At 44.2% G+C, this 20,855-nt stretch overlaps 1 protein-coding gene across 2 annotated transcripts in view; it reads right to left on the bottom strand.

Moving 5' to 3' along the window:
* Positions 1-1,499: 1,499 nt before the first annotated feature.
* FAM189A2 (family with sequence similarity 189 member A2) overlaps positions 1,500-20,855 on the bottom strand; it is a 74,029-nt gene continuing 54,673 nt past the window's right edge. Inside the window, exons 4-12 of one of the 2 annotated variants that reach the window (XM_043891184.1) lie at positions 20,577-20,705; positions 18,975-19,082; positions 18,708-18,841; positions 11,250-11,379; positions 10,999-11,077; positions 8,356-8,508; positions 5,849-6,141; positions 2,123-2,364; positions 1,500-1,909 (exon numbers count right to left, since the gene is read on the bottom strand). In XM_043891184.1, coding sequence (XP_043747119.1) covers positions 2,161-2,364; positions 5,849-6,141; positions 8,356-8,508; positions 10,999-11,077; positions 11,250-11,379; positions 18,708-18,841; positions 18,975-19,082; positions 20,577-20,705 — 1,230 coding nt within the window. In that variant the 3' untranslated portion in view covers positions 1,500-1,909; positions 2,123-2,160. Of the gene's footprint in view, positions 2,365-5,848; positions 6,142-8,355; positions 8,509-10,998; positions 11,078-11,249; positions 11,380-18,707; positions 18,842-18,974; positions 19,083-20,576; positions 20,706-20,855 lie in introns of both variants that reach the window. The other variant, XM_043891183.1, reaches the window with a different exon arrangement.

Below are 20,855 nucleotides of genomic sequence, written 5' to 3'. Positions count from 1 at the left end.
CACCTTATCTTTGACAAAGGAGGCAAGGATATACAATGGAAAAAAGACAACCTCTTTAACAAGTGGTGCTGGGAAAACTGGTCAACCACTTGTAAAAGAATGAAACTAGAACACTTTCTAACACCATACACAAAAATAAACTCAAAATGGATTAAAGATCTAAATGTAAGACCAGAAACTATAAAACTCCTAGAGGAGAACATAGGCAAAACACTCTCTGACATAAATCACAGCAAGATCCTCTATGACCCACCTCCCAGAATATTGGAAATAAAAGCAAAACTAAACAAATGGGATCTAATGAAACTTAAAAGCTTTTGCACTACAAAGGAAACTATAAGTAAGGTGAAAAGACAGCCGTCAGATTGGGAGAAAATAATAGCAAATGAAGAAACAGACAAAGGATTAATCTCAAAAATATACAAGCAACTCCTGAAGCTCAATTCCAGAAAAATAAATGACCCAATCAAAAAATGGGCCAAAGAACTAAACAGACATTTCTCCAAAGAAGACATACAGATGGCTAACAAACACATGAAAAGGTGCTCAACATCACTCATTATTAGAGAAATGCAAATCAAAACCACAATGAGGTACCATTACACGCCAGTCAGGATGGCTGCTATCCAAAAGACTACAAGCAATAAATGCTGGAGAGGGTGTGGAGAAAAGGGAACCCTCTTACACTGTTGGTGGGAATGCAAACTAGTACAGCCACTATGGAAAACAGTGTGGAGATTCCTTAAAAAACTGGAAATAGAACTGCCATATGACCCAGCAATCCCACTTTTGGGCATACACACTGAGGAAACCAGATCTGAAAGAGACACGTGCACCCCAATGTTCATTGCAGCACTGTTTATAATAGCCAGGACATGGAAGCAACCTAGATGCCCATCAGCAGATGAATGGATAAGGAAGCTGTGGTACATATACACCATGGAATATTACTCAGCTGTCAAAAAGAATTCATTTGAATCAGTCCTAATGAGATGGATGAAACTGGAGCCCATTATACAGAGTGAAGTAAGCCAGAAAGATAAAGAACATTACAGCATACTAACACATATATATGGAATTTAGAAAGATGGTAATGATAACCCTATATGCAAAACAGAAAAAGAGACACAGAAATACAGAACAGACTTTTGAACTCTGTGGGAGAATGTGAGGGTGGGATGTTTCAAAAGAACAGCATGTATACTATCTATGGTGAAACAGATCACCAGCCCAGGTGGGATGCATGAGACAAGTGCTCGGGCCTGGTGCACTGGGAAGACCCAGAGGAGTCGGGTGAAGAGGGAGGTGGGAGGGGGGATCGGGATGGGGAATAAGTGTAAATCTATGGCTGATTCATATCAATGTATGACAAAACCCACTGAAATGTTGTGAAGTAATTAGCCTCCAACTAATAAAAAAATTAAAAAAAATAAAAAAAAAAAAAAAGATAAGGCCTGGCCACCTACACATAAACAAATATCACACAGTGAGCCTGGAGGTCCAAGGTAAACATTTTTATTCTCAGTTCTGCCTTAGCTATCTCTAGTTTTGCAAGCATGAATAAATGGAATCAACAAGAATTCTCTCCCAAATTTCTTTCATCAAAATTTGTCACCAAACAAGTTTCCTGTTTTCCCTAAGAGAATGCGGTTTGAAAGTGATCTAACACGAGGCTTGACGATCACAGAATATCGGGGTCCATCACCCTGCTTCTGGGCCAGTTCCACTCTCAGTTGGCAGCAAATACATAGCAGCCAGCACATCTGCCCTTCCAGAGAAGGCAAGAGCTCAGTGCAGAAGAGAACTGTGAGAGGTACAGCGGGCACCGAATCCTGAGCCGCTTCTGCCCACAGCAGGGCGGACCCGGGCAGAGGTTTGGGCTTCATTCACAGTCTCCCCCTTGGTGTATCTAGAAGATAAGTGGGCCAGAAGAACTTGTCATTCCCCCGTCAAGGGCCTGCAGCCAGCAGAAAGGAGAACCCGGGAGCCCAGGAGCAGGAATAAATGTTCTCCAGAGTGCCCCCTCTTTCTGAAGAAAAGCCAGAAGGGCACCCTAACTCCCCGTCAGGAAACAGACAGGGGACCCGTCCTCTCAAGAAGCTCCCTGCCTTCCAGGGCCCACCTGTCTTCCTGCTCCTCAGGAGCCCCGGCCCTGCCGCTTCACAGAACAGTCTCTCGGATGACGCCGATGAGGCTGTGTGGCCTCTCGGCCTCGGCTCGCCGGGGCCTCCTCTCGGCCGGGGGCCTCCCCGCGGGGACGAAGGTGCTCAGATCTCCGCAGCTCCGCAGGTGCAGCAGGCCAGGCTGTTTCCGCGAGGGCAGCACCAGGGCCCTGGAAGTGCTGGGCTGCATCGGGGCCATGATCTTTGGGAGAATAAACAGGGTGACAAGAGGTTAAACTTTACTTGATGTGGTCCTCAGACCTGCCTCCAATATCCATCCAGGTAATGTTCAGTTTGGGGTTTCCCAGGGGGCTCAGTGGTAAAGAATCTGCCTGCCAAGCAGGAGATGCAGGTTTGATCTCTGGGTTGGGAAGATCCCCTGGAGAAGAAAATGGCAACCCACTCCAGTATTCTTGCCTGGAAGTCCTACAGAAAGAGAAGCCTGGTGGGCTACAGTCCATGGGGTCCCAAAGAGTTGGACATGATTTTAGTTGCCTTGGGGAAGAAAAAAGGGTGTTTTCCCAAAGTGGAACCCACTTGAAATTCCAAAGAGTCTTTTACCATACTGCTTCTTTTCTGAAGTTCCTAAGAAATTCCCCCAATTTTCTATTGTTTCAACAGTAGGCCTGCCATACTTATCGACTTATCTACTGCAACTTCCTGCTTTATGTTTAACATTCTTCTTATCACCTTTTGTTCCAATTTCCCTATGATTCTCACTGGCTCTGCAAATCACTGGAGAGGAGGGGAGCTTGTCAGAAACATAGAATCCCTGCTCCCCCCATAGCAGGGGAGTCTGGAATGGGTGAGGGCATCTGTATCATTAAAAGTGTATCACAAGGTGATACCGCTATACCTGCAAATTTTATAACCACTAGTCTGGTTAAGTTTATGTCAACCTAAACCAATGTGTTTCTAATTGACCTGATAACACTTCAATAAAAAATATGATAAATCTCGTAAAAACTAGAACCATTTATTAATAACTCTTAAGAGTGCTTCTACTGCTAGATCTATTTTGCAAGGTAGCACACACATAACTTCTAAATACATCATATACAGGCAAAAATGGGCAATCTCTGATCCAGTTGAGACTAATAACGGGAGAACCGTCAAATTTTTTAAATTACATAGTCGTGTCTGTATGACATATTGCTGTAAGCTCCTTGGAGAAAACTCAAGTTCTTTATTACCATCTAACATCACAGAACAATCATCAGGATGACTTGTCATTTAGTTTGCACCATTCAGAGATTCTAAGGTCATTAAAAGTTTAATTCCCCCAAAATATGGGACATTAAATTTTTCCAATACTCTATTATCATATTTGTCTTTAAAGCTGTTTCCTAACTAAGAAGAAAATTCTAACATTCATAGATATCTACTATTATTACATGGTTGTCTACTATTATTACATGGTAGGTTAAGACAAGTGGTTTTGATATTGGTAAAAATGTAAATGGATATATAAAAACACATTCCAGGGACTTTCTGGTGGTCCAGTGGTTAAGATTTCACCTTCCAATGCGGGGGGTGCAGGTTCATCTCTGGTCAGGGAGCTAAGATCTCACATACCTCTTGCCAAAATAAGCAGAACATAAACGACAGAAGCAATACTGTAACAAATTCAATAAAGACTTTAAAAATGGTCCACATCAAAAAAAAAAAAAATCTTTAAAAAGAAAAACACGTTTCAGTAATACTAGAGAAGGAGAAAATGTGCAAAGCTGAGCAGAGTCAGAAATAAAAGCTCCCTTCCCCTTGTCCCTGCATCCTTCTCTCCGAGGAGTGATGTGGCCTTATGACACCTGACTACTGGGGTTCAGCTCTGGAAGCCCTGGCAGGTGGCACGAAGTCTATTATAATAACCTTGTACCTGAACTTTGACCCAGTCTGTGCAGAAAGACCTAGTAAACATTTATAATGATAGCACCTGCTGAGCTATCAGTAAAATCTATCAAAAAAGCTATCAGTGTCTGTTCTTTCTCCTCAAAGCCATCTTCCATTAAGCAAGACTTTGCTGAAGGTCCAGACCAACAGCTCCACAGATGTTCCAGCTCTCACTGCATCAGAACTTGGCAGCTCCGAACACTTGCTTCTGTTTATCAGGCAACTGGGGCTGAACAGAAGGAAGGGGGCAGGGAGTGACATCCGGAGTAGACCAGGGACATGCAGATAGAAATCTCTCTTCTACACAGGCAACCAGTTGGGGCTGACCTCAGACCACTGGTTGACCATTTTTTTAGAAAGCAAACAATAAGAGAGTCCATGGTTCATGTACCTCTTCATACAACTGCTCTCCTACTCCCCACGTTCCCTGACGGATGGCACAGAATTTGGCTTCTGTAAGAAGAGGCCAGCAGGTGGGAAAAGGAACAGAGAAGAAAGTGAGATGGGGATTTGTTCAATCTGCCTCAAAAACACACCCAGGGAAACAGCAGCTGGCAATGACCCTGAGAATCAGGCCAACTCAACTCAAGAAATATTGGGGGGCTTCCCTGGTGGCTCAGTGGTAAAGACTCCGCCTGCCAATGCAGGAGAACGGGGTTCAGTCTCAGATCCAGGATGACCCCACATGCCATGGAGCAACTAAGCCAGCGCACCACAACTCTTGAGCCTGTACTCTAGAGCCCAGGAACCACAACTACAGAAGCCCATGTGCCGAAACTACTAGAGCCCGTGAGACCTAGAACTCATGCTCCCCAACAAGAGAAGCCACCGCAGTGAGATGCCCGAGCACGACAACTAAACAATAGCCCCATTTGATGCAACTAGAGAAAGCCCACGCACAGCAATGAAGACCCAACACAGCCAAAAAGAAATAAATAAATTATATGAAAAAGAAGTATTTAATGGGCATATAACACCCTCAGGCACAGCCAAGTAACACCTGTGGGCCACTATTCACTGAGGTCTCCAATGCCCACCCCAGACACAGAGGAACAGAGCAAACATCCAAAGGCAAACATTGCTTTTGAAAGAGATGAGTGAGGGAAGCTGTGACCATTCTGACTTCTCATCAGGGGCAAATCCCATTCACTCAGAAATGTGGGTGTATAGACCACCCACTCCAACCCTTCACTTCCAGAGGAGAAAGCTGACACCCAAGCGGGATATTTACAGGTCCAGTTTTATCTTTTTACCTGAAACTTGTCTGGGGATTGCTATGTGGTTTTTGATCCCTGCAAAATCCCTGTGGTTTTTATTCCTTTAAGTCTATCAGTTTAGGTAATCTTGCCAAACATTTCGTGGGAACGTGACCAGCCCCCAAAATCTTTTCAGTATTAAAATTCACGTATGTCCATCATTGTCAAAAACATGCCAGGTCAAGGGAAACTTTCAACTTAGGAAATGGAATGTTGATCATACTCTGCGCTCCACAGAGCCCTAGCTTTCATCCCAGGCTCTCCCTTTCTTTTTTTTCCAGGCATGCTTCCATTTTCCAGGAAAATCGTTTTCTCTTCTCTTGGGCCAAGAAGGCTGTGGAAAAGTCACCACTCCTAAAAAGAAAGCAGATCCGCTTCTTCTTCTCCCTCCCCAGACCTCCTAACCCCTTAATACATCCCATTCCCCTTGAAACAGTGACCATGGGTTTCCTGTGCCTTGGGCAGGAAACCAGAGAAGCTGCTTCAGCTGCTGTGGAAACGAGTTGTCTGACTTATGCCTGATACCAATAATAAAACTACCTGTTCTAGAAAACTGGCACTCGTGATAGCTTCCTCCATGTGCTCCTCATCAGACTTCAGAACAGATTTGATGTTTTCTACAAGTTCATGGATGTCCGGGGTCATGGTGCAGGAGGACTGCTCCAGGAACCTCGCCACCAGCAGCTTGGTGTCCATGTAAGACTTGTAATCTATCAAAGACCTCGGTCTGCATCTTGAAGCTCTGGATCTCAACCTTCTCCTCAAGGTCACTGCAGCCAAGTCCAGTCTTCCCTCAGTCTGAGTCGCGGCCTCACAGCTGAGCACAGGGATGGCTGTGGACAGAGACAAATAACATGTACCTGTTGGCCAAGTCCTGTGAACACATCTGTACCTGAAACAGCACAGACCATGAAACTCCATGTGGAAAGCATGTGACAGGTGCTAACAGTCATGCACGTCTTGCTTTTCCTCTTGCAGAAGGAAGAGGAAAGAAAGAAAAACCCAATGACTGTGACACGAGCTTGTTCCCTGACGTGCAACTTCAATAGGACATGTCCCCCAAATATTTTATTGTGCCACATAAAAAAATAACCATCAGGGTAAACATAGCTGATAGAGAAGAGCATCCAGAATGCATATCATAATGGAACAATGGTTTCATGGGGTGATGACCAATATATGGGGATGGTTTGGACAGGCAGAAAAAACATGGTTGACTGAACGAAGAACATTCCAGAGGGTAGGATGAAGAAGCCACTGAAAGAGAGGGACCGAGGAGAGATGAGACTTGTGGGATGAATGGAACGCTCTGCTCACACTGATTGTACCTTTGTCCTAAACATCCTGGGGGGCACTGTCCTGACTTACAGTATCGACGTCACAGCACGGCTGGCGGTGGCACGATGGCTGACTGCTACAGAGAGACAAATCTAGTGCAGAAATCTAGATCAGCACATGTCATTCTGGAAGTCCACAGCAGGCCTGGGAAATCCACCACAGGCTCTAATTTCCACAACTACCTGCTTCAGCAAGGGTGTAAGGACTGGCAGGACGTTACTACACTGGCAGACGGGTGCAGCGAAGTCAGGCCTGGTCTCCACGTGCTCATAAGCCAATCAGCAGCCTTCAGTGTACGCAACACTGGAGGTTTTCAGTCTGTGAAGGTCTGATATGTAGCAATTTAGATATTCAAGGAAGAAAGGAGGCAGGGGCTGGGAGAACAGGTAGAGGCAGGGGAGCATTCCTTTTCCTCTGGAGAAAGGTAGGGGGAGTTCTAAACAGGGGTTGGCAGCCACCTTCCTTGGCTGCCACGTACACAACACAGGGGACAGGAGCCTTCCAGGACCACTCGCTACAGACACTCATGTGTGAGGAAGACAGTCAGCACTGCACTGTCACTCGAAGGCGACCTGGTCCCTTCCACCGCAGAGGCTCCAACAGGTAAGCACGTGTAGTCCTCGCCCCTGCAGTGCTGCAGAAGGGGAGCAGGTTCTAGGAAGATGTGCAGACCAAGCTGCACAGACAGCCGAGTTCCTGTGGAAACTGCAGGTGGCCATCTTGAGTCCTCAGCTTGCCAGGGGGGCAGAGGATCCCAAGGTGAAGACAGGTCTGGGGAGCTGCCGGGGCCTGCTGGGGGGCTCAGAAGCCACTGGAGAGACAAGAGGAGTGTTCTCTCTGGCTTCCACATGGTCAGTTCAGAGCTGTGGCAAACAACACAGACTGTCAGAGGGATGCAACCCAACTAGGGATGATGTGGGGCCCAGGGCAGAGCGGGGCCAGAGGGTTTGCAAAGCTGTATTTGCACAGAGCTTGAAGACAGCGCAGGTCACTGGTGAGAACAGGTCACCGAAAGAAGCCTGTGTTACTGGGATAACAGAAGATTTTCATTTTCTTCCTTTCTTTCCTTATTTTTTAAAATAATTTTCTACAATGAAGAAGTATTTGGAGATGTTCAGGTAGTCATATATTCAGAAAAGAGGATTCAAGATTATTTCAAGCTTTTAAAAATTTCTGATTATTAAAATTTAAAATTATTCAAATACCATCTATACACAAACTGAAAACAGAAAGGGAGAGAGATGGAGTGTGACTTTCACTCTACCCAAAGTTCTTAGAGCAAGGTCAGATTTAAATAATTCAATCTACGCATACACAATAAAAAGATAATTAGTGTCAAATTATAGAAGAAAGGGGGGAAATAACACCCCTTTGACTTTTTCCTGGAGACAGAATATTGGTTCCTACGAGACTTTGAGCATCTAAGGAATCAGATCTAGGTTTCACTGCCTTCTTCATGTGGTACCAACACAGTATCACATGCAACCAAATGCTTGATACTCACTTGACAAGAAAAACCCCTACCAGCCTGAAAAGATATGGTGGATATCTATCCCTAAGATGCGTGCAGAATTTGTTATTTTCCCAAGACCTCTTAGCCCCCCTCCAAGCTTTGTCTCGAACCATAGAGCCTTGGGTAGCCAGAGCCACTCAGCACCTGTAGGCAAGTAACCACAGTGCCCTGCAGAGAGCCTGGGGGATGGCATCACCTCTCTCGGCGGAATGATGTAGCACAGGATCACTCTTGGATCTTGTCCTCAGGGGTCGGAGGGCTCTCCAGCTCCTCTCTGGGTATAGCTGGTTTGCGTTGGGAGTTGGTATGGATGCACTTTCTTCTCCAGGTGTGGTAGGAATATCCCCACCTGATTTTTTAAGAGAAGAAACAGAAATTATTTCACCAGCTAGAGCCTTCAAAATGTTGGGCAGGAAACACCTGTGAGCCCCAACCTGCTGGGACAAAGGTAGTCTAGTTAATGATATTTACTTAGGCTGTGGGCCCAGAACATTTTTATTTGGCAGCACTGTGGGAAATGCTGCCTCCCCAAACTATCTTTCCACACCTAAAACTAGCAAACAAAAAACTTTAGAACCAAGAGCAGAAAAACAAGCCATGCCCAAATGCCTGAAGGCGCCCAGGATCTTCTCCAGGGAAGCATGCTGGTGTGGCGCTGGAAAGCTCCCAGCCATCTCCCCTTTCTGACAGTTCAGGCTGAGCCTGATGAGGTGGAGGGAATACCGGTACAGGTGAGGCGTGCAGGTGAGATGCTGCCCTGGGGCTGCAGGCCAAACGCAGGCAGAGGAAGTGTCTGCGGGCTGGGCTGTGGAACTCCTGGGAAGCCAAGTTAAAGAGCTAGTGGCCAATAAACCAATCAGTCAAACCACTCTGGAACTGGATGACTGCTGCTCAGGAAAATAAAATCCCATCATCTGTGAGCCTGAGTAGTATTCTGGGAAACTTTTTTTAAGAAATGGAAGGATTGCTATGGAAAACAGTGTGGAGATTTCTTAAAAAACTGGAAATAGAACTGCCATATGACCCAGCAATCCCACTTCTGGGCATACACACTGAGGAAACCAGATCTGAAAGAGATACGTGCACCCCAATGTTCATCACAGCACTGTTTATAATAGCCAGGACATGGAAGCAACCTAGATGCCCATCAGCAGATGAATGGATAAGGAAGCTGTGGTACATATACACCATGGAATTTTACTCAGCCGTCAAAAAGAATTCATTTGAACCAGTTCTAATGAGATGGATGAAACTGGAGCCCATTATACAGAGTGAAGTAAGCCAGAAAGATAAAGAACATTATAGCATACTAACACATATATATGGAATTTAGAAAAATGGTAAGAACAACCCTATATGCAAAACAGAAAAAGAGACACAGAAGTACAGAACAGACTTTTGAACTCTGTGGGAGAAGGTGAGGGTGGGATGTTTCGAAAGAACAGCATGTATACTATCTATGGTGAAACAGATCACCAGCCCAGGTGGGATGCATGAGACAAGTGCTCGGGCCTGGTGCACTGGGAAGACCCAGAGGAATCGGGTGGAGAGGGAGATGGGAGGGGGGATCGGGATGGGGAATACGTGTAAATCTATGGCTGATTCATATCAATGTATGACAAAACCCACTGAAAATAAATAAATAAATAAATAAATAAAGGGGAAAAAAAAAAAAGAAATGGAAGGATTAAAAACATACTTAGGAAACAGAACCCTGCTTCATAATTCTACTTAGGATGGAAGGTGAACAGAGCAGAAACCTATTCCAAATATTGCTGCTGAAAAATCAGCTCTGTCTAAAATAGCTAAGAGTTAATCCATTATTTATCACCATCTGCAATTTTGTCCTGTGGACAATTCTCTGGGTCATATAAAACCTCTCCAAAGAGAGAAAGTGGTAACAATGTGCCCTTAAGCCACAAGGATAAATGTAAACTGACTCTAGTATTTAATGGAGGATTGGGAATTGGCACTCAGTACATGTGAAGGCAGCACGACCTGGGTCCTGACGGGTTACAAATGAGTGAATCACTCTGCAATAGACGAAACTCTCTTTGTCCCTTTAAAAGAGCTCATCTTATCTTAATGGGAGAAAAAAAGAAATCGTAGATCAGAAAATAAAAGAATGTCAAATTATGGACCCAGAGAGTGTCATACTGAGTGAAGTAAGTCAGACAGAGAAGGAGAAATAGCATATGCCATCCCTTCTATGTGGAATCAAAAAAGAAATGATACAAATGAACTTCCTCACAAAACAGAAATAGACTCATTGACTTCGAAAACAAACTTACGTTGTCAGTGGGGAAGGGATAGCGAAGGACTTTGGGAAGGTCATGTACATACTGCTGTATTTAAAATGGATAACCAACAAAGACCTATTGTACAGCACATGGAACTCTGCTCAGGGTTATGTGCCAGCCTGTGTGGGAGGGGGGTTTGGGGGAGAAAGGATACATGTATATGTATGGCTGAGTCCCTTCGTTGTTCACCTGAAACTATCAAAACATTGTTAATTGGCTGTACCCCAAAACAAAATGTTTTGAGTATTAAAAAAAATAGATAAAAATTTAAAAAAAAAGAATGCCAAATTAAACTCTGAAATCCATTTCTGAAAATAGCCTGGTTATTCATGAAAGATTCTAACAATATCTTTATTTCTGTTCGTATATTATCTCCTACTCATAAGCTCTAAGGAGTTGATAATGCTTTTACATTTGGAAGGAGGAATGTAGCTTGAACCATCTGCTCCAAGAATATCTGACCTCCAACAAAATATCATATGGATCATTATTAATATCTACTGAATCATGAGTCTGGGCAGCAATAATGTATTTATTACCTTGAGTCCCTGGCATGCAGATCGGTTCCAGTGGACTTGTGGCAGCTTCTGATCCTTCTGGCATTTGGAATGAAGATCCCTGCATCACAGGGGAAAAGGGTTATCTGTTGATATTCAACTCAACCACCATCTGGAGTAAAGTGAACTTCCTGCAAACATCTACAAGACATGGTCCCTCTCCCACCCTGTTCTCTGCAACTGTTTTTCCTACTTGCCATCAATGTACCAAAGAGAAACTCCATGGACAGTACCTGTTGCTGGTCTGTCTGGCTCACCACAGCTTCATAGGGAGGTGGGGGGTCCAGAGGACAGAACACTTCCACTCCTTTGATTCGTGCTCCATAGATATGTGGCAGTGGAATAACATCAGGACCAACCATCCTAGGAAGAGCATCTTGGCATCAGAAAGCTTGTTTTGGCTCGATGGTGGTGGCGGCTCTGGATACTGGCCTTTGACTCTGCGGCATTATCCACTGACAATGGGAAAAGCCCCTCGCCCCTCCATGCCACAACCCCCTGGTCCAGGAGCAGGAGGATAATCAAATAAGCTGCTCTCTGATGGAGTGCCCAGAATTCTTAGGCAAGGGACAACATAGAAAATGTAATACCATCATTCCTTTTAAATCCACTAGTAAAAAGCGAACAGTAATCCGTAAGAAAGAGAAAGCGAATTCGTGGTTGCCCAGGGGATTGGGGAAAGGAGAGAATGGGGGTGACAGCTTAATGGATACAGGGTCTCCTTGTAGGTGATGAAAATGCTTTAGAACTAGATGGAGCTGATGGTTGCACCATATTGTGAATATACTAAATGCCATTGAATTGTATTCTTCCAAATGGCTAATTTCATGTTATATGAATATCATCTCAATCAAAAAAAAAAAAAAACAAAACTAAGGGTTCAGGGAAACTCAATTATTTAGTGGGTTTTTTTTTTAACATTAGTACATGACAAAAGTTTCTTGCCTGTGTTTTCCTAATGTCCAATTAATGGTAGAAACTCACTACTTATTAAATAAATATTTGAAACAATGAACACACACACACAAAAGCAAACAATGTCATAGTTCAGAGAAGAAGTAGCATGCCACTGAAGGAATCAGTCTCTTCCTAAAGGTGGGCATTCAACAAACACTGATGGAGTGCTTGCAACATGCTTGGTACTGTGCCTTTTGTCTTTTGAGATCAAAAATAAAAACCAAAAATGCACAAGATTTTCTGCCAGCATTCATAGGAAATTACACAAACACACACACACACATACAAGCTGTATAGATAACAAAGAACCTAAATTTGAAAATAACAGTTAAAAATACATGAAAGCTTATAATTCTGATAAAACGTCCAGTTATAAAACATGTAAATAAGTCCTGGGGATGTAATTCAAGGCATGGTGATCAGAGTCAATAATACTGCATGGTATACTTGATAGTTGCTAAAAGAAGAGGTCTTAAAAGTTCTCATTACAAGAAACAAAAACTTGTAATTATATGCAGCGATGAATGTTAACTAAACCTACTGTGGTGATCATTTCACAATATATAAAGTATTGAATCACTATTTACAGGTCCACCTAAAACTAACATCATGTTATATGCCAATTATATCACAATTTAAAAAATACAAAAAAGAGAAGACAAAAAAAACCTGTACTCACACCATGAAGTGTTGGAGAATGAAAAAAAGAGACAATAGCAAAAGCTTAATGTATGCTCTTGAAATGCAATAATGGACATAAACTAAAGGAGATTGACGAAAAGACAAATTCTAGAGCCAGTTGCCTGCAGGGGACTGTTTTGTTTTTATAAAGGTGCTCTCTGTATTTATGATTGTTTTATTTGTGCCTATTTACAAAAATGCAATTGGTGGAAGAAAAAAAATTTGAAAAAGATCTGATATTCTGTCTTCCTAACAATAAAACTTCAGGAAGTCTGGGATTTAGAAGGATGACACTTCTGTAGCCTGAATGAAAAAATGAGAAAGTGCTCCCCTTTTTTCCTGCATCTTTGGGTCAGAAGCAAGACCCTCAGCTCTGTTTTACCTGAGAGGGAAGGAGAAGGTCACACGCTGACACCCCAGCCTGGGATGCATGTGGGCTCAGCGCCTAACACGGGGCATATCCCAGGAGCAGAACCTGCAGGAATGGCCACTCCCTGGCCTGGCTGGGAGGGGTCCTGGTAAAGTTGTCAAGAAAGGGATATTCTTCTTTCTTAGAGCAGGACTTGCCCATGGGTTTCACACCAACTCTCTGTTCCAGCCAAAGCCATTTAAGAACTGTAAGCACCAAGTGACTCCAGGAATCCAGACTTTTCCTGGACCTGACTGGAGACTTTCCTGACCAATGAACAAGGCGACGTGCCTTACTCACTGAGACCTATGCACTCCTGTCCTCTCCAGAGGTCCAGTCTTCAATCCTTAATTAGCGTAACCCCATGAGCATCTTTCTAGCACTTACAAACCCCAGTCAGTCCCCCCTCAGCCAAGTGTCCATGTGTTTCTTCACTGCGGAGTCCTCGCCTGGGAAGTTCATCCCCCACATTTGTCTGTTAGCTCTGATGCTGTTTCTTTCCTATTTCCAGTCCAGTGGCTGCCTGTGTGATCCTACAGAAGAGAGGGCTTGCTTAGGGCCAAGAAGTGGGAGGAACAGGCTCCACTTTTGATCTGACCTACTACAGAATCTCTTCAAGAAGGAAAACTGGGGGGCGGCGGGGAGAGGGGACCACAAAATGAATGGCTTCTATGGTGGTTATTATATGACCAGAAAAGCCTCATGTAGATGGAAGATGCTGCTAGAGTTGATGCAGAAGGTAAGTTCCCTTCCTATTAAGCAACTTTTCATTTGTACACTTTTGGGTAAATAAAGATCCACAGAAGGAAATGGGTCTGCTCTCTCCTGCACCTTTTCTTCCTAAGCTCTAAGGTGCTCAGCCCAGCTGTAGAGAAGAATCACCTAGGAGCATTCCTACACTGGGTATGGCCCAGGCCTTACCTCTGGAAATTCTGCCCTAGTTGCCTATGACAGGGCTGTGTATCTGGAGGCTGTCAGTGTTTCCAGGAGTTCCAAGGCCCAGCCAGGATTGAGACTGCTGCTAAAGGAAATGGATTATGGTGGCTGAAATCTACAGTGGCTGAAATCAAAACCCTGTTATATGTGGGAAAGGTGATCAAACTTTTATTGAGAATGAGTGTTTTTAGACAACTGCTACCTGATAAGGCGGGGTAAGATTAGGGGCTGGGGCTTCCTAAGTGGCGCTAGAGGTAAAAAACCCACATGCCAATGCAGGAGACAAAAGAGACACAGGTGTGAGCCCTGAATCGGGAAGATCCCCTGGAGAAGGGAATGGCAACCCCACTCCAGTATTCTTGCCTGGAGAATTCCCATGGACAGAGGAGACTGGAGGGCTACAGTCCACAGGGTTGCAAAGAGTCGGACACAACTGAAGCGACTAAATAACAACAACAAAGATTAGGGGCTAAATGTTTCTTAAGAGTAAGACACATGCCAAGAACATTTTAAACCATGCAACTAACAATGGTAGAACATGGTCTCAGCTTTCGTTTTTAGAAAGATTTTTTTTTTAAGCCCCTTATCTCATAACAAGCTCAGGAGCCATGTGACAAGGCAGGTGAATGAAGAAACTGAGCTCCGAATGGTTAAGAGACCCACCCAGGGGTGAGCTTTTTAAGAGACTCCAAAATCCGGGCTGATGCAAATTCATCCCCAAGTCTCCAGGAAACCTTTGCTGGTTCATGCCCATGAGATCTGAAGATGAACAAGAAACCCAAAAGGATCATGTAAAATATGTTCTGCTTTGATACTACAAATAGGACCTGAGAACTTATCCGAGGCTGATGAAGCAACTAATATGACCTAGGCCAAAGAATGATCCTCCTCTGTGTGCTGGGAAAGCGTGGCCCTTCCATGGGGCATGTTTTGGAAGGGGTGTGGGAGTGGGGAGTGAGGCAGGGGCACTCAGCCCAACAACAGCTGAGCACAGAGTCCAGCCCTGGTGCAGCCCACCTCCACTTGAGCTTGGGCTTTGACGCTCATTTGTAAAGGAAATGGATGGGCTGAAATGCCCAAGCCAACCTGCTTCCCATGCCCTCATTTTCAGTTTTCTCTAGCGGGAAACATGCCCACAGCACAGCTAGATCCACACTGATGATATAGGTTCGAGACTCCTTTTTGACTCCTGGCTCAAGCCAATTTCTGAGACTGGGGGGCTCTCTGAGGAGATGGGAATACACAGCCCCCTTCTGTACTGACAAAGTGATTCACAAAGTAGATAACCATCTTTGGATAGAAGTCTTAACTGCAATAAAAAAAAATCAAAAATCAAATCAAAAATCTTCTGTTTATGACAGTAACCTAAGAAGTCCTTTCTCAAGGAGATACCAATGCATAAAATGGTTGATTTATAGAAGTTAAATAAATAAACCTCTTCTGAGAGGTCATAAAACCTTACAGGAAATGGGGAACCTCTGTTGCATGAAAATTCCTAGCATAACTGTTTGTAGAAATATTAATGCAAACATTCTTGCCTGTCTGCTTATAAGACAGTGAAGTTGCTCGGTTGTGTCCGACTCTTTGGCACCCCGTGGACTGTAGCCCACCAGACTCCTCCGGCCATGGGATTTTCCAAGCAAGAGTACTGGAGTGGGTTGCCATTTCCTTTTCCAGGTGATCTTCCCAGACCCAGGGATCGAACCTGGGTCTCCCGCATTGCAGGCAGACACTTTACTGTCTGAGCTACTAGGGAAGCTCTGCTTATAAGAAAGAAAATTATCAATTGGGTTTATACAGCCAGTGCCTATGAAGTTGATTTATACTGAGAATCTAGCAAAGTTGGTCAAATTTAAAAATATCTCTGAGAGAATATGTATCTAAAAGTGAATACATTTAGCCATTTAAAAAAAAAAAAGTGGGCAAGGGGCAGGGGGAGACAGGGGCATGGGATTAAGAGATACAAAGTACTATGTATAAAATTAATAAGCAACAGGATATATTGTGTAGCCCAGGGAAATATAGCCATTGTTTTGTAATAACTTTAAATGGAGTATAAGCTATAAAAATACTGAATTCAGGGATGACGCTGAGAGATGGGATGGGGAGGGAGGTGGGAGGGAGGGTCAGGATGGGGAACACATGTACACCCATGGCTGATTCATGTGAATGTATGGCAAAACCACCACAATATTGTAAAGTAATTAGCCTCCAATTAAAATAAAAAGAAAAAAAATACTGAATCACTATGTTGTACACCTGAAAATGGACTTCCCTGGTGGCTTGGTGGTAAAGAATCCACCTGCCAATGCAGGAGACAAAAGACTCGGGTTAGATCCCTGGGTTGGGAAGATCCCCTGGAGGAGGAAATGGCAACCCGCTCTGGTATTCTTGCCAGGTAAATCCCATTGATAAAGGAGCCTGGCAGGCTAGTGAAGTCGCTCAGTCGTGTCCGACTCTTTGCAACCCCATGGACTGTAGCCTACCAGGCTTCTCCGTCCGTGGGATTTTCCAGGCAAGAATACTGGAGTGGGTTGCCATTTCCTTCTCCAAGGCAGGCTAGTCTAGAGGGTCGTAAAGAGTTGGACATGATTTAGTGACTAAACAACAACACCGCCCAAAACTAATATAATATTGTAAGTCAACTTCAATTATAAAAAAAAAATACATAAAAGGTTAAAAAAAAAAGGGGGCTGCACTCAGATATTAGTGGAATTTCTGAAAATGAGGGTGTTTGCCCATTGGAGTTAGGAGCTAGGGCTCCAGGTATATACTTTATAGGTCTCAAGGGTGTTCTGCCTTACCCCCTCCCCCACGTTCCTCTCAGGAAGTTCTGGTTGGTAAAGCCCTTGATGAGAAGTTTGTCTGTCTTCTTCCAACTCAGATTTGGCCAGGGGGTGGCTCAGGACTCAGACGGGCAAGTCCAGAGATGCACCCAGATCCTTAAAGACCCACACTGATAAGCATGCCACGGAGGCGCAGAGAAGAGAAAGGAAAGAGAGCAGGGAAGGCTGGGGTGGGAGGTCCCACACAGGTCAGCACAACTTCTAAAGCCACACGAGTCACTTTCCCTTTCTGCCACTGCAGGAAATTAAATCCGTCTGTCGCCTCCACTTAGGTCAACCAAGCACTCACCCACAACCCCAGAGAGCCAAGGAATTCTCCATGAAGAGGGCATTTCTCTCCCATCCCGTGAAATAGCAGGCACGTCACTGTCCTTCAGCGTGCCCTCTGCAGACAGCCTGACACTGGGCTAAGGTTTTAGCAAATGTGTCCCATAGTACATAAAGAATATGTGCTTTGTTGCTATGTCCCTCTGGCCTCCGTAATTCTTGGTTCGTTTCCAAAAAGGCTACAGAAGTCATTCTGGCCCCTGAAGTTTCAAAATCCCAGTCCACCAGGCCCTGTACAACAGGGAGGCTGAGCTGTCCCCTGGGGCCATCTGGCAGCCAGCTGACTTCCCCCACCCCGCAGCTTTGCGGTCATCTCTGCTTCCACTGAGGAGGGTGAGCAGGGGAGGGTCTGCAGCAGGGTTTAGATTTGATTCTGAGGAAAAGTCAGGAAGGTAAATCATGGAAAAGAAGGTGAACAGCATCTGAGTGGGAGCTGCCACTAGTGACCTCTTTGAAAATCACATGTGGCTGTCCTGAGCACTAGAAAATGGATTTCCAAAAACCCCAAGCCTAACACCAAATCTGTTTGACAACTCTTCACATGTACCTCAGAGTTAAAAGTAGATATTCCTGGCCCTGTCGCTAGCAATGGACTAGTCATTCTTATAGATTTCTATGCTTTCCTTTTAGAAGTTTTAATACAGGTGTCCTTTACATTCAGACTAAGAGCATCACTTCATACAGGAGGCCAACCCTAGTGAGCTGACTCCTCCTTCAATCTCTCCACAGCCTACCCTTCATGCCAGGTTAGGCAGCCCCGCTCCTGCACTCAAAACCCCCTTCTGAGTACTATTACCATCCTTTCAACACTCAGCTTTAATGACCTAGACTGTGAGCTCCTTGTTAGGGGTAGGAAGTCAGTATGACTCATTTTGAGTATCAAAAACCCAGTACAGTGACTAGTAAGCAGCAGAGGGTGGATTAAATGTTTGTTGAATGAATAAATGCAGTCATTTGTTTTTTTTAGAAAGGTACAATTCTACAAGTGGCTAACAACCAAATGAATGCATGTGGCATTTTGTTCTACAAACGATTATCTTAGAGATTTAAGAAACAGACGATAAAATTTTGAGCTAGAATTTGAAAAGGAACATAAACACGGTGTCTTTTTTTTTTTTCCCCTAGACCAAGGAGATGTGATTAATAATTAATCTTTTTTTAAAGGCTGGGAAGAATTTCCTGATTTCAAGACCTGCTGATGGTGTTACAATGAATATCGATTTGGCCCAAATGAGAGTGTTTCCAGGGTAACAGCAGTTCTCAATCATGTCAAATTACAGTAGTTATCTCACTGGGTGTCAGTTTTCCTGGGAAGCTAATTGAAATTGAAAAATGATATCCTTAGGTCAAGGCTGGACTTGACTTTGGTTTCATGCAATTTGTCAGACCAAAAAGGAGAGAAGGAAAAAAAAAAAGAAGATCCTGGAAAATAACACAATGTCTAGATTCTGGAGAGAAGTCAGAGCTCATGCCATGAGTTCTGACCCTTGAGCCTCAAAACTGAGAGGATGGGTAGGAGTTCTAAGGGAGGATACCTGCGGTTCATCCGGGGTGTGCACGAGTAAAACGTGGCAAAATAGGAAGGGGGAGGCGCTGGAGGCACGAAGTCATCAGGGTCTGGGATGCGTCTGTGTTCCTCCACTTCTTCTACAGAAATCTGGGATTCATCCTAATTAAACAGCATCTGTTAGTCAACAGCCTTCACTACAAAGGCTCAGGGCAAAAGGCAACAGATGACACAAGAAGATCTGAGGGTGGGCTCAGCGGCGTCACCAAAAGGCTGCCACCTTATATGGACTTACGACGCAGGATCTTCTGGCTGCAAAGATCTGGAGGTAGCGAAGGGCGGCTGCCACCAGGCAGACGGTGGTGGTCAGGGCATTCAAGGCACACAGGGTGAAAAGGACTTTCTGGAACCAGGAAACAATGATGCATCTGAGTATCTCAAAACTGATGACCAGAATGCAACATAAACACTTTCAAAATATAATAATAACACTATCCTAGGAGGCCAATACTAATGTGAAAATGCATGTAAAGGACTTACATGGTGTTTGGCTCATGCTAGGTGCCAAACAAATGCTGGCTATTAATAAGACTGTCACACAACAGTGTGTACTTCTTAATTTTAAACGCTTATCTTAGAAGCTTCTTGTCCCAGGTAGACATGATATTACCGTATTTCTTTTTGCATCAGAATCCTGTCTGGAAATGTCTCTTCCAGGAAGGTACTGGATTTCCCTTCTAAAGTTGGTGTCCCCTGTGATAGTGAGTCCCAGCCTCCATGCTCCCGCAGCCTCCCACCAGGACAACACGCTCCTTCACTGGTGGCCACAGATTCTATTTCAGGCACCCCTGGCAGAGCTGCCCCGGGGAACCAATTAGGACAACACAGGGAGCAGGCCAGCCCGAGTGTAAACAGGGCTTCTCTCCTCTAAACACAGGCCTCAAAATAGCAGCAAAGCCAAATCCAAAAGTTTCTGTTGCTACAGCCCTGGCTTCTTAGTGGGGCTTTCCCCAAGCAAAGTCCTGGCTCAGAAAGTTTGGGGGTGACTCAGCTACCAAAAATCCAGAAGCCAAAGAAAGAAGGCCATTTTTACAGCCTCCATAAACTCTGAGAGCTTAGCTTCTCTTTGCTTAGAGATTCCTCTTCCCCATGAAAAATAAACCCAAAACTCAGATCTAAAAGAAGCCATCAGTGAGGGACCACCCAAAAGCTAGCATCTCAGGGTTTACCAACTGATCGTGTCACTCACTGGACTAACAGACCTTAAGTCAGGACATGATTTTTTATCCATTTCTCCAGTATTTCTTTTCAGCTGGTTTCATTTGTTTTTCATATCTTTGGCTTAGTATAGTTGCAGCCTATTAAACAAGAGGTAGTGTCTTGAATTTCTCCTTCATTTTTTGGCCAATACATCTCCTTAGCCTAAGAGTCTTACAACAGCAACACTCAGGAGCCCACAAGGTTCATTTAGGTCAACAAAGGAGCATCAGAACAGTGACAAATGGGCATGCACTTCAGAGGTTCTGCTTAAACTATGTCATATATGTGTAGCCACATAGTGGGATGTTATGTGTGCATATGTGTATATGTATGTGTAGATTTATACACATACACATAAACATGTGTATGTATTTAGGCTCCTTTACCTTTTTTACTAGCTTATAATTCTGAACACAAATAAGCCATCTATTCATAACTTAAGAGGCAACAATACATAACCTGTGGTCCCTTTTGCTCTCAATTCTGTCTCTGGGTCACTGATAAGAAGTCACTCATATCTGCTTTTAGCAGCATTATTTGAAGGAGGTAACAGAAAAGGAATATTTCAGGGAGCTTTGCCTTCCTCATGGTCTCTGTGGTGTGTTTACTGGCTGGGGGTGGAATCCATTCCAGATACCTTGAGGAGAAGGTGAACAGCACTACAAGGCTGAACCGGGAAGAGTTTCAAGGCATTTTCTTTGTCTGTGCATTTGGCTGGTTGAAATTCTTCACAACAGAAGCAAATCTTGCCTTCACCTAAGTCCACCTTAAGGGGAAAAGGCAGAACAGTAATTTAATTATTAAGTAAAAACACACAGGCCACACCATTGGAGCAGCAACATCACAGAATGAGTTATGGCTGGGTTCAGGGTCAGGCAATGTCTACAGCAGTTAGGATAGGTTAGGTATGCTGAAG

The sequence above is a fragment of the Cervus elaphus genome, chromosome 29, assembly GCF_910594005.1.
Source record: "Cervus elaphus chromosome 29, mCerEla1.1, whole genome shotgun sequence".
NCBI classification, from domain to species: domain Eukaryota; kingdom Metazoa; phylum Chordata; class Mammalia; order Artiodactyla; family Cervidae; genus Cervus; species Cervus elaphus.
This window is presented reverse-complemented; position numbering and strand designations above follow the sequence as displayed.